At 35.6% G+C, this 18,710-nt stretch overlaps 2 protein-coding genes across 10 annotated transcripts in view; one reads left to right on the forward strand and one right to left on the reverse strand.

Moving 5' to 3' along the window:
* Nucleotides 1–13,548, reverse strand: part of slc4a5b (solute carrier family 4 member 5b) — a 51,781-nt gene extending 38,233 nt beyond the window's left edge. For all 8 annotated transcript variants that reach the window (XM_073874577.1, XM_073874573.1, XM_073874572.1 and 5 more), the window contains exons 1-2: nt 13,408–13,548; nt 13,263–13,331 (exon numbers count right to left, since the gene is read on the reverse strand). The gene's annotated coding sequence lies outside the window, so the exon portion shown is untranslated. The remainder of the gene's footprint in view (nt 1–13,262; nt 13,332–13,407) is intronic.
* Nucleotides 6,298–16,996, forward strand: tacr1b (tachykinin receptor 1b). Of its 2 annotated transcripts, XR_008645191.2 has the most exons (6): nt 6,298–6,961; nt 8,503–8,697; nt 13,199–13,349; nt 13,439–13,635; nt 15,296–15,690; nt 15,835–16,996. XR_008645191.2 is itself a non-coding variant. In XM_055207530.2 (5 exons), the coding sequence occupies exons 1-5, from the start codon at nt 6,567–6,569 to the stop codon at nt 15,585–15,587; spliced, it is 1,230 nt and encodes a 409-aa protein (XP_055063505.1). In that variant the 5' UTR covers nt 6,298–6,566; the 3' UTR covers nt 15,588–16,996. The 2 variants fall into 2 exon arrangements, 1 of the variants encoding a protein (XP_055063505.1); XM_055207530.2 differs by having other exon boundaries at nt 15,296–16,996.
* Nucleotides 16,997–18,710: the final 1,714 nt, after the last annotated feature.

Genomic DNA, 18,710 nt, shown 5'->3' on the forward strand with positions numbered 1-18,710 from the left:
AACTTCAGGTTTAAATTAGATTTTGAATGCCTGATTTTTAATGTGGTCTATATTGGAGCCATCAGTATTTTCTCTTTTATGGCTTTCATCAGAATCGGCTTTATTGCCAAGTACTGCAGGTTTGCATGTACAAAAAATTTGTCTTGATGTGCTGGTGCATAACAATTACAGTTACAAATCAAATACAATAAATAAGGAAACATATTAAAAAATAAATAAATAACGTTTGAAAAAGCACCATAAAAACTGACTGTCTTATGCTTCTGTGAATACACTTAATTAGACTTGGCCAATAAAGTCATTCAGTCACTTGTTTATTTCTTGATTTTATTGGGCTGTGACTTCTAGAAATGCAGAAAAGCTAAACGAACCATTAAGAAGACAACATAAGAGAATATAGTTGTGGCTGTTGGCCCTTGAAATTATAATTTTCAGGATTTTTTTTACATTTTGGGATATTGGCACGTTGGGTCTAAAAGGGACAAACCCAGCCCATTTCAACCCATTGTTGGGTCAAATATAAACATTTTCGGTAACAGTTTATAAGGGGCGTGTATTCATAAGACTGACATGACACATTCATAATCATGACATGACACGTGCTTTGAACATGAAGGAGATTTTATGCAAACTGTCGTTCAATTATGCTAATTTTTAATGCAAAGATGACATTGTTTGAGATGTCTTTGTTATGACAACTTGACATTAACCAATAGACGGTGTCATCGGACGCATGTGCGCTGATACGATACACATCTGGATTCGAACTTTACTTCTGGTTTCGGTTTTTTTATGGTCTGACTAGTTGCTAAACTGATCTCTTGAACAAAACACGCACACACACAGACAAGAAGTGCCTAATCATATGCATATTCCACATTATATCGTAAGTGTTTTAAAGCAGTGACTTGCAATGGTCTTGGTCTTGACTTGGTCTCGGTTTAGGTGGTCTTGACTACAACACTATGGACCACGACAGCATGTTGTTACTGCTGAAACCGTCTATACATTATAACTTGTCATGAAAACTTGACTTTACCAAGACAACATAACTGACCACTTTTTACCAGTGATACAAATTTAATTTGTCATTAAAATGTCATTAAGTGTTAATACTCTGTCATATTGTTTTATAACAGCGTCATGAATATTTTTCTTGACCTCAACTACAGTGGTACAAATATATTTTGTAATTGTCATTAAGTGTTAATACTCTTTCAAATAGTTTTATAACATCATGAATATTCTTCAGTTCATAATGTTTTTTTAAGTTTTCTCCAGATGTTAGAGAAATAAAATCAATCATCCAATAATAATAATAATAACACAATTAAACATGATAAAATTATATTTTATTGCATTTGGAGATTATAATGCTTACGTTACTTTTAAGTTACTTTTGCGTTACTTTTTTACTTACTTTTTTGAAAAAGTAACTCAAATATTAATGTGTACATTTATAAAGTAATGCGTTACTTTACTCATAACTTCATAAAAGTAATATTATTATGTAATGCGCGTTAAGTATTTAAAATGATTTGACATAGTATATTAATACTTAATGACATTTAAATGACAGTTTAAAGTAATGTTAACCCATTAAGCTAGGTAGTTTTTTAAGTTAAATCATTATTTTGCTATGCCATGTTTATGACATATTTATGACAAGTTATGATGTATTGGTTTATGTCAAGTTGTCATAACAAAGACAATTCAAACAATGTCATCTTTGCATTAAAAATGACATAATTGATCAAATGACACTTAATGACAGTTGTAATAAATGTGCATAAAATGTTCTTCATGTTCATGACACGTGTCATGTCATGATTATGAAGGTATCATGTCAGTCTTATGAACACTCCTTTAAGTAAAGTGTTTATTTTTTGGGATAATTTAACCCAATAGTTGAGTTTGTCCCTTTTTCACCCAGCGCTGGATTGAAAATAACCCAGCATTTAAAATTACAATTTCGAGGCCAACAGCTACAACTATATTCCCTTAAGTTGTCTTCTGAATGGTTCGTTTTGCTTGTTTGTGCATTTCTGGAAGAAACAGCTCATTAAAAGTCAACAAACACACTGAATGACTTTATTAGCCAAGTCTAATTTAAATCTTGTTTATCATTGAAATAAGACGTAAGATATTTTATTTCCATTGATATATAATTAGGAAGCAGAGGACAAATCGACTTTAATAAGATGAATAAAAGCAGTGTTAATGAATTAATAACTGTCTGTCTGCCGTTTTGCTTTCTGCATCCAATCTGTGAGATTGCTTTTGCAAAATGTCTAGTACACACGCAAGGTTAATTCCAAAAACAAATGAATTAGTCTCTCCAACTTATCATAACCAAGCTATAAACAATAGAGAATCATATCATCCGTTGCTTGTTTACTATATGTGAGAGGAATGATATAGTATTTGTTTATTCATTGATACAGAAATAATTGCATGGTCCCATTAGATCCCTCTTCAAATCCAATCGATTCACACGAACCATGATATGCAGCAGGTACATCCAATTTCTGTATGAAATTAGAATTGAGATTTTATTTATGAAGCTCACGTGTGTACACGGCAGGCTGTAACATACATCACATCACCTGTCAGGAGCTCGTGAGGTCAGCCTAAAAAGAGTGAATAAATCAACCATCCGAGTTCTGGCCATGTGACCCTGAACCACAAACCAGTCCATTTTTTTGTCCATTTATACATGCTGAATCAATGAGCTTTCCATTGATGTATGATTTTCTGTTATATTCACAATATTATGATCTGGATAAATAATGCATTAGTAAATTCACATAAACCTTAAAAAAAGAATGAAATAGAAATTTACATATGAAGCATAATACTCACTGATTATTGATTCTTTTTCTGTGTCATTAAATTACAATCAATTAATGAATTCACTTCTAATTTATAGATACAATGCATGGCATGTATTGATTCTGTTAAAGGTCATCAATGGCGAAAGCAATCGCTCCACATGCATCGAGCGAGTTTCTCAAATCTGTGGATACCTTCAACAAGGTAAATCTACCATCACAAACCAGCTTCTCTGAAATTCAATTACCGGACACGACTTCAGGGTCAAGTTGTTTGCATTACATATTCGTGTACTCCCAGGTTTAACAGTATAACATTATGAAGAACACACTGTACTACAAACGAACTAATTTAGCAAATTAGAGAGATTTAGATTTATTCTGTTGGATTGTATTCTAGTGAGCAGCAGGTGACTTGAATTTTCATTTCCCAGCTGTCATTTCTGATAAATCACATTTGGTTGGACACTCGCAGCCAACAGGACAGATGCATTGAGTACGACCAAAACAAAACAAATCAAAAACCTCATTGCGGATCGAATCGAGATCATTCACCCAATCAAAATTCCGTTTTACAACATGTGATCTTATCATGATACAATAACCTAAGTGCAAAGCATCATGGGTACCACCAACATCCTGTGAGCTTAACGTCTCGGTGTAATATTACAGGAGGGTAACACAAGGGTCAGCGTGTTCAACCTATTTATGTCATGTTGGTCATTTCCTTGTTTTGTGAAATGAAGATATAGTACAGGATAAAGAAACATTGCATTCTAAACTAAGATAGAGCGACTACATTTCCGTTCTTCATTCAGACAAAATTTAAAAGCTATTATAGTTTTTACTTAATATTTGCTGTCAAACGATCTTTAACCTCGATCTATAAACCATAGCTTATAACTGCATATTTTACCGAACTAAAAGCTGAACAACACTATGAACCTCATGTGATGTGAATCAAAAGACAATGTGAGAGCGTTCAGCACCCTATTTAAGATTTCAACGACTTCTGAAGCTGCATAGATTTCCTTTATTTATAGACACAGACACATAGGTCACTTACTAATAGGACCATTTATCTAATTGTGTGTCTCCCATTGTGCTCAGACAGGTTAGAAATACAATAATGAATTAAGCCTATTACTTTTGTACTGCTGCCAAGTTCCCCTTTTCATTCTTTTACATTTAACCAAACAAAACTTTCTATATCCTCAGCTGTTTTGATTATATTTTCTCTGATGTGATTTATTACCATTGCAGTTACTGAAATGTTTTGCAGCGAGAAATTGGAAAAATAGCACAAATAATCATCTATTCCCCAGGTCAAGAATTGTGCATTGACCCGTCGCTCACATATTTCACCTGTAGACATTTTGATATATGCATCCACTGACCTTGCTTTTGGGCTAAAGGTGATGCATTAATAGAGTCTGATAAAGGCAGATGCACATCAATTAAAAGTTACCATGGATCCCGAAAAAATTACAGTTGTGTTACCATAGTGACAGTTTCTATCATTTTGTTTAATTCATGATTATGAGAAAGAAGACATTTTGGTGCAGAAAGTATTCGTTTGAGAAATAATCTAGAAGAGTTTATGTCTATTATCTTTTTTCAACGTTAAACTTAGTTTGGACATGAATATTAATGTTTAAATCAATTTGTTTGGATACTTTCATCTTCTTTAGGATGTTAAGAGACTTTTAAAAAAGAAATATGCGTTGATATTTAAGGAAATGTTTTGGTCGAGTTCAAGCACAAAAACTTTATTCACTGATATCTGGGGTGCGTTTCCCAAAAGCATCATTAGCTAACTATGGTCGTGGTTACCAGTGTTGGGGAAAGATACTCTTAAGTAATGCATTAGAATAATAATTTATTCCCAAATAAAAGTAACTAATTGCGTTACTTAGTTACATTTTATGGAAAGTAAAGCTTACGTTACTTTTTAGTTACTTTTGGATTACTTTTTCTTGGCTGAGACTTGATCTCTTTCAGGCCTTGCAGGTGTTTTTATGACTGAAAAGTTCTGCATTCAGAAATTGCATATTTCATCACAAAAATGTCGAGCTCTGGCTTGCCATCTCAGTTTAGAGTGCACAATGTGACTACGTTTAGTTTAACTCAGTACGTATTTTTTATGGAATTAATTAAGCTAAAAAAGTAACTTGCATTACTTTTTTTAAAAGTAACTCAAATATTAATGTGTAAATTTTAAAAGTAATGCGTTACTTTACTCGTTACTTTAGAAAAGTAATATTATTATGTAATGCACGTTACTTGTAATGCGTTACCCCCAAAACTTGCAACCATATTGCTTTTGGGAAATGCACCCCTGTATGGTTGTTTTCTTACCGTATGATGTCACTTCCTGGAAAACTAAAGATGTTAAAATTTGCATACTCTCTGTTTGAAATAGTACTCAAAATTAAAATCCCTTACGAAAATTAACCAAGGTTTTACTACAGCTAAAAAAACATGGTTACTGTAGTAAAACCATACTAATCACAAAAAAACATGGTTTTGTCAACAAAAAACATAGTTAAACCATGGTTTTGCTGATAGTAATCAATACACAAAATAACATTTTCGTAAGGAATGAGCATGTTTGAAATCACTGTTTTGAAATCCTTAAAGTACATGGATTATCTACTATTTTCAGAAAATATTTGAATTGCAGATCCATGAACACTCTAATGGTTGATGTTACCCACAATTCTTTGCAAGAGGTAAGAGTTTAGTGATGTTACACTAAATTAAGCAATTAAATTATATATTAAACATTACATGAATAATAATGCCTGTAGAAAAGTTGAAATGCGAGTTGTATTTGGATGGGTGAGATTGTTAAAGATCAAAATGTGCAGCTCGGAAACAGTGGTCACTTCGGTTAGTATTAGTATTAGGGATAGTAGTACTAATACTAACACAGTCAAAAATGGACAAACCCAGCCGGTGGGTTCAACTAAACCAGATATTATTTATATTTGACCTGACAATAGGTTAAAACAACCCAGTAATTTGGGTTGAAACAATCCAGCATAAAATAAATTACAACCTAATGGGCTGCAGGGTTCATTCTTTTTTGACTTGATGCTGGAATGAAAATAACCCCAGCATTTTTTGGAGTATGGATACTATTTTAATGTATATACTTTCCCATTTACATTTAGCGCATATTGGAATGCAGCATACTTAAAAATGAATTACTGGCATAATAGCCAATCTGAAATTATTTAAAAGACTAACAGGGTTAAAAATGATTTTAAGAACAAATCATAAGATAAACTGATATGAACGAACGAGTATTTCCAATAGGCTAAACGTTTTCAAACGAAAAAGCGAAAACTTAAAGAAACTTGCCACGCCCACTAAACTAACTATCTACTTCATTGTGACAACATGACAGACACATTTCAAAATGTGTTCTTTAATTCGCTTTTGACAGATGCTTGAAAGTCGAAAATAGCAGCAAGAATCAGTTAAGCCCATGCGCGTGACTGCACAGATCGCGGATCTTCATGTTTGGGCACGAGAGTGCGCGGACACGCGAGCCGCAGTAGCAGCGCGTTTGGCGAGGCGCGGTGAGTGCGCGCTCGGGATTCTGCATGCGGCTTATCATCAACATGCATTTGTGACTCCTGGCACGAGAAAATTAAGATATTTTCGGATTTACTTTTTCCAACCCAAACACATCCTTAACTTTTTCAGTGTCATGCTTATTTATTGATCATGGATCCTCTTTACATCACTTGGGAAAACTCCACCAATGGTTCACGTGTGAATGACACGGATGTTTTCTCGAACCAGTTCGTTCAGCCGGTCTGGCAGGTGGTTCTGTGGGCCGTCGCGTACTGCTGTATAGTTCTGGTGTCGGTGGTTGGGAACATCACTGTCGTGTGGATCATTTTAGCGCACAAACGCATGAGAACCGTCACCAACTATTTTCTGGTGAATCTCGCGTTTGCTGAAGCGTCTATGTCCGCCTTCAACACCGTCATTAACTTTGTGTATGCGGTACACAATGATTGGTACTTCGGTCTGGTTTACTGTCAATTTCACAACTTCTTCCCCATAGCAGCAGTCTTCGCCAGTATTTACTCAATGACAGCCATAGCACTGGACAGGTGAGCTCAAATCTATTATGTGGAGTAAATGTTATTTCTATTATTTAGGTCTATATAACGAGTCTAAAAGTATTATTTGTATTATAGTCTGTTAAAATGAGTATAAGGTATACAAATTATACTATATTTTAAATACGATATATAGACCTGTTTAAGTCTAAAAATGAATCTGAAATATTACATATTAATTTAATGTAGCAATTTAGGTTTATTTAAATCCATACGTCTGTTTAGGTCTATTTAACTCTAAAATTATTCTTAATATTTATTTTCTATTTATTTATGTCTATAAAATTAGTCTTAAGTATACTTCAAATATTATTTATATATAAAAATAAGCCTAAAGTATATTTTTTAATTAATTTTTGTTATTTAGACCCATTTATGTCTAAAAATGAGTCCACAGTATCTAATATTATTTAAATATAGCTATTTGGATTTATTTAAGTCTTTAAGGAGTCTGAATTAAAAAATATAATATTTTAATTTGATTACCTAGGTCTGTTTAACAAAAAAGGTCTACGGTAAACTACATATATATATATATATATATATATATACATATACATATATATATACACACCACTGTAAAAATTACTGTAATTATGCAGCTGGTTGCCAGTAACTTACTGTAGAAGATAAATACTGAAAATGTTTCATGTTCATTAAACTTTGAACAAACTGTTGCCAGTAAATAACATAAATGTAAAATCTACAGTAAGTTACTGGCAGCTAGTTCCCAGTAATACCCAGTAATACTGTAATTTCTACTGAAATATTTTACATTGTATATATATACCTATTCGGTCAAATTCGACTTTAAAGGCTGCCAAACCTAGACTGGTTAATGTAATAACCAGTGTATAAACAATACCCTGTTTTTGGATATCTACCCTGGTATTCTTTGGAGTACTACTGTATGTTATGCATTGACTTCAAGGGTATACAGTTTTTTTATATGCGTGTTCCTTGGGAATTGACCGCACAACCTTTGCACAGCTATAGCAATGCTCTACCTAGAGGAACATGTATGTAAATGCCATATTGTGAGAAAAAAATGGTCACTGGGCAGGACCCTTTAAAAAGTTCCTACCATGTATGTGTACCTGTAACTCTTTAGGTCCAAATGTGTACTTTTTTTAAAAAGCGTACCACCCCATTGACAGCTAGGGACTATTTTTTGACCATTTTTACAGGCAGTGCACAATACATGAATATGGTAATCATTAAGTACCATAGCTTAACTGGTAGATCACCGTGTTAGCAGTGCAAATGACGTGGGTTTGATTCCCAGGGGAAACTTTAAATGCATTTGTTATTCCTTGGATAAAAAGGTGTAAAAATAAAATATATCTAAATAATATAAAAAACAACATCTATTCATTTCTTGTATAGGTTGTGAGACCTGTAGGTAGCATGAACGACTTCTACATTCATCTTCTAATCCTCCTTAGCAGGAATAATTTAGGATCAAACAGTGGCTGAGGTCCTCTTAGTTTGCATAACCAGCAGGTCATTGTTTATTTTACCTCCCTCCGCAGGTATATGGCTATCATCCACCCGCTCCAGCAGCGTCTGTCATCCACTGAGACTAAGTTAGTAATCGGGGTGATCTGGGCTCTGGCACTGTTGCTGGCTTTCCCTCAATATTATTTCTCCAGCACCGCTAAGCTGCCAGGACGAGTCGTGTGCTACATCAACTGGCCAGAGTACAACGTGTGGGATTTTCAGAAGATGTAAGAGCATGTTGTTGTGTCTGTTCTTGTAAATCTCGGCGCCTGAGGGGCTGTGAATCAAACATCAGCAGTCTCTTCCACAATAAAAAATAAGGTTACGAATATAAAGTAGGTATAGGTCAGTTTAAAAGAATGTTGAGAGTCAACAAAAGTACTTTATTGTATACAATTAAAAGTCATTTAAATAAAATGTAATCAAATTCAACTCAAAATGGCAAAAACGATATTTGTAAGAGACTTGATTTTCATGAAAGTAAGCACGGGCGGCCGGTGACTAGTTCGTCACAACATGTACGTAGCCCGTTATATGTGTGGTTCGTCATTTCAAAATATGTGTTCTGCGCGTGGAGTGACCCTATGTGCATCACGTTTCTTATCAAAATAAGTGTCTGGTGCAGACGCGTCTAAAGGGTTTATTATAAAAGAGACACTCACGTTTGCCAGATACTCGCATAATCTCATGCGTAATCAGAGTTTTCTGTGAACGCAGTGTCTTGCGTGTATTTTGCGAACGTGAGCATCTCTGTTAGTTATGACACGTGTGCAGCAGGCACTTATTTTGACAAAACACGAGGAACACACATGACACTCCAAACACATATTTTGAATTTGCGCTACTTGGAGATCAATATATTGCGGTGACCGATGTATCGGTTGATATTTTATTTGTTTATGTTTCTTTATCCACCGATAAGTCTTTCTGTTCCTTTAACTTTGTTGTTCATAATGAAAAACGCTCAGTTGTACAGTCTGGCAAACTGTAAATTGACCAATCATTATTCACTTTTTAATAGGATGTTACGCTGCGTCACACACAACAACAGTCTGGTGTGCAGCAAAGTCTTATTCAAATAGTACCGTGAGATGTCAGATCCGTATTTAAAAAAGGGTATATTTATAAATATTATGCATATCAAATGTTTACTTAGGGCCAGCCCAGATTTACTAACATCATTTTGGCTACAAGTAACGACTGTCAGGATTTACTAAAGACTAAAAGGTGTGGTCTAGTTATTTTTGCGACTGACCTTATTGCATATGCATTTCTAGGAGTTTCCTTTCAGACACAAAATTTATGGGAGTATGGGAGCTGCGATGTCCGTGGTGCTGAACTCAAGGGCATCAGGTGTCAGTAGATCACCCGCACCTGAGGACCATCAGCTCGGCTTATTTGTGTCCCTAAACTAATTTGCGCAGCTCTTAGGCTACGTTTACACGTGGGGGGCTATTTTCATAAACTGACATTTCAACCTCTCCGGTTTCAAAAATAATATCATGCACACATGTCAGTTTTCAGAAAAGTGTTCATTTACACGTACCCGTGCATATATGCCTTCAAGAGCCCACGTAAGCCAATCACCGGTGGTGCTGGTGGTGACGCGGACTGGGTCTTTGTGTTGGAGGGAGGAGTTGTTGCAGTAGGTGTCCGATGACATCAAAGTACCGCGAGAGCAATTCGAAATTAGACCTCTACGTGTGATTTCTCAACTCGCTTTCGCGGTACTTTGACATCATTCGCCTGGTTCTTGCAGTGCCGCATAAAGTCGAACACGCGTAAAATTGCTGACCTCTGAGCACTTGTCTCTGCTCCTCGACATAATAGAGCAGCTGTATGTGCAAATACTAACATACGAAACGACTTTGCACAAACATAAATGTTATCATGGAAGCTTTTAGAGTAGCAGTCACATGTAAACATAGGTCGCACTTTTGACGTAGGTGCAAGCTCTGGCGCATATTGTAACATTGGCCGCCTAAACATCCATTTGTCTCAGTTTACATGAAAGTGTGTAAACGAAGGTTTTCAAAATATGCACTTTGGCCAAAGAATCGGTTTCAGAGGCGAAATCTACGTTTACGTGTAAACGAGGGGTGCAAACGAAGGTAAATAACCATGTACGTGTAAACGTAGCCTTAGTAGATTGCGTTGGTCATTATGGAAATGAGCTGTTACGCCTGTGTTATTTTATTAACGCATTTTTAGTAAATAATCCGCAGATATTATCACTCCCTTCTGCACTCTTTTGGAATTGTGCCTCCGTTTAGTAAATCTGGTCCTTAGTCCCTCACGAGAGAAAAATATATTTACCTATATATATAATATGGGAATATCTTGCCTAATATATTACATGATATTTTCCAATATACTCTGCAATATATTTTGGTTTCGTAAGGGGTATAACCGATTTTCTGTTTCTGTCTCTTATTTAGTATAATTACATTTGTCGCTATCAGCATTGGTCATTAATAAACCCATATCGGTCGACCACTGGTAGTCAAAGTTGGGTATTAAAGTGCATAAAGCTTCTGTAATCTGAACAGTGCAGATCTATGTTGCTCACCTTTTGCTTGCACTGCAATCCTGCCCTTATAAATAAAGAAACCAGACTTTGAAAGTTGGTGCAATGTGGTTTCCCATCCTAAAACACAGCACCACATTCAGTACAGTAGCCTACTTTACTCTTAATAAACACCAATGAACAGCAATCGCACGTCAATGAGAACAACAGAACAACGAGACATCACCGTCTGATTTATCATATGAATATTTAAACTACAGTTTAGTAGAGATACGGCGACTTGTTTCTTAATCATCGTGTATCTAAATGACTTTAGTAATTCAGTTTATCCTGATATTTCTCATTCTAATTGCCACCACGCATCGATACGGCTCTCCAATATCTTCACGCTCTCTTGCACAAACTGCGTAAGTGGCAGGTGTAGACCTCCATTTCCATATCGGCTTTAGCCGCTCACCCAGCCGTGCAACCAATCTTCCTGCGGGCTTAGACTGTCACTTTTGCGAGGTCAACACATCTACCTTTTTTAAAGGACATGGGTGATTCTCACGAAAACTTGGTTTTAAAAATGTCAAGCATGAAAATGTAAAAATTGCTTAAATTTACTTTTTTTCCCACCAGACATTGAAAAGCAAAGTCTGGAGTAAATGGGAACATTAATTTAAAAACTTGTACTTATCATTTAACACTTTTTGTAACATAATTTAAAAAATTTGTCCTAAAAAATCTCATTACCGCAACAGTCAGAAAACATCAACACTGACATATTTTCAAAATGACATGACAAACCTGAAAGAACATAATTTGGAGATTCTGCACATGCATTTAAAATCAAAGTATTATGCTTTCTATTAATTAAATTAACATTTAATAAGCATTTGTTGCTGTAATGATAATCAAAATGTCGTGTAAGCATTCTGACAAGATAATATTTCAAATTAACTGTAAAAAAATGATCTTACCTGGTAGCCATCTTGAAGTAACTGGTCCATGTGCTTGGTCACTCAAAATCAAACTTTATTAAAATTCTGTATGTGTGCTTAAACTGTTCTCAAAAAGTGTTGCGGAGGATGAGAACACCAGGCATGGACACATCATTTTCCTAATTTTTCTTCATTATTATTATACATGAATATTCAGTAAATATTTTTTCTGTCATCTAAAGTAGTCTAGCAAAACATCCATTTATTTTTTTTCTTAATATTTTTGTGTTAATTTGATTAAATTACAACATAACGCATGTTCAAACACAGCCGGACACATTGCGGTAATGAGAATTTCAGCAGAAAATGAGATAAAATTTCCAATTAATTCTTATGTTGAAATCACACATTGTGCAAGGTAGAACACAATATTGTGTTAATTCTGATGCTTTTTAATGTTACTATATTACACATTTTAAAGCTAAAATCATTAGTGCCGTGTGTTTCAATGGTTTCATGAGAATCACCCACATAATCTTATCCATCACCTGTCAGACTGCACTTCTTTAGGTTGTTACTCGAGCATTTGCCTGTCCAAGTTTCAGTAAAAGCAAAGATGCTTCCTGGAAGGTGTTGGAGATAAAAAGCATTAATCAATTGAAGCCTCATTAAGTTGCAGCTAGATCTTTGTGTCTGTTTGTGTGAAGATTGATAGTTGGAGACACACAGAGAAGGAAAAAAGAGATTGAAAGAGTTTTTTTACACTTTCGTTAAACTGCTTTGCCATCGTAATCCACAGGACTTTAGCCATGCAGCGCACCACAGGCTTGTCTTTTCAGACAGTCGCCTATCGCTTTAGTTAGACAATATTTAATTACCTCTCTCTCACTGCTGCAATTTGGGATGCTTAAGCTTCATCACAGCACGATCACAGACTCATCCGAAATGCCAAAAAACGTGTATTTGCATGTACTATAACAAAATGGTTTTGGTAATGCATCTGTAAGTTTTTTCTCTACACCCCTCCTGTGAGCCGAGTGTCTTTTTTAGATAAGGCTTCAAGCAAATTAGTCCATTAAATCGTACGGTAATCTCAAGCACTTGAATTCTTAAAGCGTCCACAGTTGGTGAATCAAAAGTTTCGAAGCATTTCTTTTTAAGTGCCAGCCAGCGGGAGGAAAACACGTGGGAGCGAGAGGTGATGGAGTACGCTTTGTCTTTAATCTTTTCTGTTTGTACATTGGCTGTGTTTTCCATTCTCCTCTGTTTCTCCGTCAGGTATTATGTCTGTGTGGTTATTCTTATCTACTTTCTGCCTTTGATGGTCATGGGATGTGCGTACCTGGTGGTGGGCTGCACTCTCTGGGCCGGTGAGATTCCCGGAGACTCCTCGGATCGCTATCGAGAGCAGCTAACAGCCAAACGAAAGGTCATTGTTAGATGCAACATCCCTGTTAGAAAGACTAACTAGCTTCAGGTTAACTTACTTTGGCTCACTCGACTTCACATCTTTTGTAGGTGGTGAAGATGATGATTGTGGTCGTGTGCACCTTCGCTGTCTGCTGGCTGCCGTATCACGTCTACTTCCTGTTGCATCAGTTCTTTCCCAACCTGTTTGAAGAACGTTACATCCAACAGGTGTATTTGGGAGTTATGTGGCTTGCCATGAGCTCTACGATGTACAATCCCATCATCTATTGTCTGCTCAACGACAGGTAACAGCAGCTGTAGATTCCTATAAAATACTGCCACATTTCAAAATAAAAGTATGGAATTGCACAAATGTAACTTTAACAATTACGGTATGGCTAAAGAAAACTAAATTCAAACTTGTTATATGCAATATGTTTATTTTATATTATTACACGGTTTATTGAAATGCTTGATTCTAATTGGCCGGTCGTAACATTTGCAGGTTTGTTATTCCTAAATAACAACTGCTCAAAACTAATAACACACAGGAACTCTGCAAATGATGCTGCAAATAATTTTTACAGGTCCGGAACAGTTTAATATTACACAAAAATTAAATATAAATATGTCTTTTAATAACATATATGGCTAGACATATTTACAAATGATTCAACCAAAAAGTGTGTTTGTGAATCGTGACACTTGAACGTCTTATCTTAAATCCGGAAGTAAATGGATTTTCCTCACAGAAGGTCTGCATTCATTAAAAATGAGCAAATAAAATATTTTAACATTCAATGCTCCTTACTTTACTTATGAGGTGAATAGCCGTGTAATGAGCGGGATAATGTACAGGTAGCCGGTTGTTATCGCGAAATAAGCCCTGACAGTGTGATACAAGACCCTCCGCTTTGCTTATTTCTGCTATAACAACCGGTTGCACATAAGTTATTCCTTACGTATCTAACTTGTTATATGTTATATTTTAGCTTCTCTAATTTAAGCATCCCCAGAAATGTCCTATTGCCAATCCTGAGATGCTTTTTAAAGCTTTTTGGATGTTTATCTTCATTATTTGGTCCAAGTTGTCCTTTTTAGAAACAGCTTTTCGTAGGTTTGTAAGATCATGAAAAACATTTTAGTGTGGTGAGTTTTGAACTTTTTTTGAACTATTTTGAATGCATGTTTTCAGAGAAAGACAGACAGGGTTGCCAAGTCTGTATTTTTTTACGAAATATACTTTGTGCCATGTGAATTGTTCGCTCGAGTTGAATATTTTCAACTTGGCCGAAGACGCGTTTGAGGCGAATAGGGCGTGTTTTCGCGGCAAATGCACCGTCCATATTGCGTCATTCGCATCACCCACGCGAGGATGCGTCTAATCGTGTCTTTGCATTGACTTTGTATGTAATCTACTCGCGCAAATCGTTGAACTTTCCCACCAGCGTTTTTTTTTCAAGTTGCCAGCCAGTGCCAGCACTTTTTATGATTTTAACAAAAGTTTAATGCCTTCCAGAAAATTTTTTTCTTTAAATATATTAATATACAATATATCAAATGAAAGAACAGACCCAAACAAAATTTTGGGTAGATTTCTTCATAAATACCAAATTTTGAGCAAAAAGCTGAGATTTTTTTACTGTTTTTGGATCAGTGGATGCTTCCGCGTTTTATAAGTTGAGTAAGAGTGCCACCTGGTGGATGAAAGTGGAAATATGGATTGCCGTACAAAGTCGTCATTGGCACGAAAGTGTTTTCTCTTAATTGACGAGTTAACTCATCAATTGCGGGGAAAGAGTCCACGGGTTTCGTGCCTATGGGTTAAAGCGTCTCCAATATTTTGATATTTAGCCCTGAGTATGTGCATTTTAGCAGATAAACCCTGCCAAATGCCGAAAAAAGGCAAGTTTTGAGTAGCAATTGGGAAGAAAGGGTTACCTATCTGAACTTAATTTCTTACAGATTTCGAGCTGGATTTCAGCAAGCATTCTTCTGGTGTCCATGCGTTCATCGAGGTACACATGAAGGTCTGGAGCTCAAATCAACTCGATATCTACAGACCCAGGCGAGCATTTGCCGCACCAGCCGAATGGAGACCACAATATCCGCGGTGATGCCAGCTGGAGAGGTCAACCTGCAGGAAAACCAAAATCGATTTTCAATAGATCTCACAACCAACGGTTCTTCACGAAGCGCATCCAAGACTGTATCAGAGTCCTCCAGCTTTTATTCTAGTAATAACTTAGCTTTGTAAATGCTTTCAGTGTATTTCTAAAGAAGATTTACGTTAAAGGGATCCAAATCAGAGGTCCAACAAACCCAAAGAGATTTCCAGGTTGACTTGGATGAAGGCAAATGTGTGTAGTATATCAAGCAAATTATCATCTGCATTGTCATTGAGTCTATTTACAGACTATTCTGTTAAACTACCTAAAACAGAAGAAGGACATTTGATATTCTTCAAGAACAATATTTTTTTTCTTTGTCTCTTCGAGCGACAGTTCTGAGCAGCTGACTGGCCATCATCCCCATAGGAATTTTCCCATCAACCCATCCGACCCAAGTTCTTGTTCCAGCATTCCAGGATTTGTTTAGGAAACCAGACCAGCTGATGCCCCTAGCAACAATTTGTCAGTCGTCCATCAAGGTTACAGCGATTTGTTGGTGATATGATAGCCGCAGTGAGGACCCAGGAGGGTTCGCACCTGTTGCCGAATATTACTGCACTACAGAGGCAACAAAAGATTTGTACTGAACGTTCGTGGTATATATAGCACAGAGAAGAGGGATAAATGGACAGTATATTAATATAGCTGCCTTCTATTATGTAATTATATTAAAGACTTTGTGTATTTTAAGCATGTTGATAAGCATCAGTACCGCCTTTGTCTAATAGAGGACAATTAATATCATATGTTTAATATATAATGTTTCAAGTTTGTATATTTCCAAAACTGTGTTTTCTGTATTAAAAACGATGTTTTGCAGCGACGAATTAGACCGAACATCATCTTGACGTCTGTGTGTAATATTGTTTGTGGTTTACGTGCCTCTTTCAGCCGTAAGGCCGTAAAATTGTAGTGGCTCTCGCTTTGTGGCGCAGGTGCGAGCGCTGCTTTGATGCGTCCAGAGGAACAAAGATTCGGCAGTGCTGCACCTTTTGAACTGCTTCACAGCTGCATGCATTACTGCGAACCCTTCTGACAGACACGTGTTTAGAGTCGCGCTGTGCTTTTAGACTGTTAAAGGTGTCGTATACAGAGCCTTACTTAGATCTGATTCAACATGCACTGTCAGAAAAATTGGGAAAAAATTGTGCCAAGCTGTCACCGGGCCGGCACCCTTTCAAAAAGTACACCTTTGCACCTAAAGAGTTCATATTATTACCTCAGATTATTGCAAAGAGTTTATATTAGTACTTCAAAGATACATATACACATCTGTACCTAAATGGTACAAGTTGGGACCTTTATAAAGGGTACGTGCCCCAGTGACAGTTTGGGACCATTTTATGAATATTTTCCTGAACCACCAGTTGTTTTCAATGTCCCACAAGATAGACAAAAGCCAAATGCTTAACCAGAAACCAGTTTATAAACTTTAAAGCTTTAGAAAGATTCAGTGGCTGTTTTTAATTCTCAATTAATAAAAAAGGAAAAACTGCCTGCGTCTTTTCTCCTATTTTACTCAAAAAAAAAAAAGGGGAAAAACGCACCAAGTGTTGTCAAGTTATGTTGATTATAATAAAGTACAAGTTTTTATGTTCAGAAACACTACTGACAGTAAAATCCTTATTGCTTTGATGTGATTGTCACTTTAACTTTTTCCCCTAAAGAAAAATACCCATATTTATGAGTTTATAAGCAGAAAAATATAGAAAGGATGAAACGTTTTGTCCCCGTTTGGTTTGTTTGTTTGTTTATTGTTTGTTTTTAAAGCAGGGGTCTGTTATTCTTTCATTTTATATATTTATATGTTTATTATATATTTTTAGAAGAAAATTTCCTGGAAGGCATTTTGTGAAACTTTTTGAAAATCAAAACTTTTCAAAAAATGGCTTGCGGCAGAATGAGTAAAGATGATCTTCAGTGATCTTCTGGTAAAAAAAAGTTGGTTCAACTTAATAAAGTAAGTTACCTGGCTGCCTTCAAAATTTTGAGTTAATTCAACTCAAAAACATTAGTTGACACACAACTTTTTTGAGTTTACTGATATTTTTTTAAGTCAAATCCACTCAAAGTGTTAAGGCAACCAGGTAACTTACTTTGTTACGGTAAGTTAAACCAACAAATAGAGTGTATGTAAATATGAAAAGTTTCGTTGCAAAACGAGATAACTCTGGTTTTTTTTCAGAAATCTTGTTTTTTGGTTGTGCATTCCAATTAATATCAATTCAACTGCAGTTGGTTTGTTTTGATTTAAACCTTCATAACTTAAAAATACAGCTAAGTAGCACCATAAAACAAAATAATAACATGATCACATAATAATAAACATGTTTTGACAAAAACGTTAAAAACGGATTTGTCTCGTTTTGCAACGAAACTCTTCATATATTGTATTTAATTATCTGTTCAAATTTGTGCATTAAAACATTATCTGTTAATTCAAAATCAACAAGTATATTAGGGGTTAAGATTACAGCTACTGTGTTTAACACCAGAGTATTTTAAGGCTTGGCCCTGATTGTATTGTTTTAAAGGTGCCGTAGAATGCAAAACTGTATTAGATGAATAATAAGAGCTCTGTACATTTTAATGAAATATCGTGAGCCTCAAACACGATTGTATGTAAACCTTTATAAACCCTCATGCATGCAAAACGCCGCTGGAAAACAGACCAATCTCAACATAACACCAACTGTGATGTTACAGTCGAGATGTAAGCCCCAACATTAAATTGTTGTTACAATGCTAAAAACAAAGTTGTGACTGCTGAGTTAGCGAGCGCTATATGCTAGTTAATGCTATATGCTAGTGTTTAGGCTGACTCTCTTTTATTGACGTTAAAGTTACATTTTGCAGGTCCATATTGGAAAAAAACACTCAGAAACGTCCATTAACAATCTCCAAACTAGTCCTCAAAATCGGTATCTTCATCTGATATAGACTCAACCATAAGATCTGTTTATACACACAGAGCTACTGAATGAGCTGCTCTGAGAAACAGCCAATCAGAGCAGAGCTCAACATTATTATTCATGACCATTTCAAATAAGGTAATAAAAGACCATTTCATTCTAAAGAAAAATCCTAGGGTTGTAATAATAAGTTTAACGGTTTCTGGATAATTGTTGCACTTAATAAAATCACATGTAGATATCAGAGAACAATTTAACAGATTATTTTAATGCATTCTTTGGCACTTTTAAGTAAAT

The sequence above is a fragment of the Misgurnus anguillicaudatus genome, chromosome 12 (genome assembly GCF_027580225.2).
Source record: "Misgurnus anguillicaudatus chromosome 12, ASM2758022v2, whole genome shotgun sequence".
Taxonomy (NCBI): domain Eukaryota; kingdom Metazoa; phylum Chordata; class Actinopteri; order Cypriniformes; family Cobitidae; genus Misgurnus; species Misgurnus anguillicaudatus.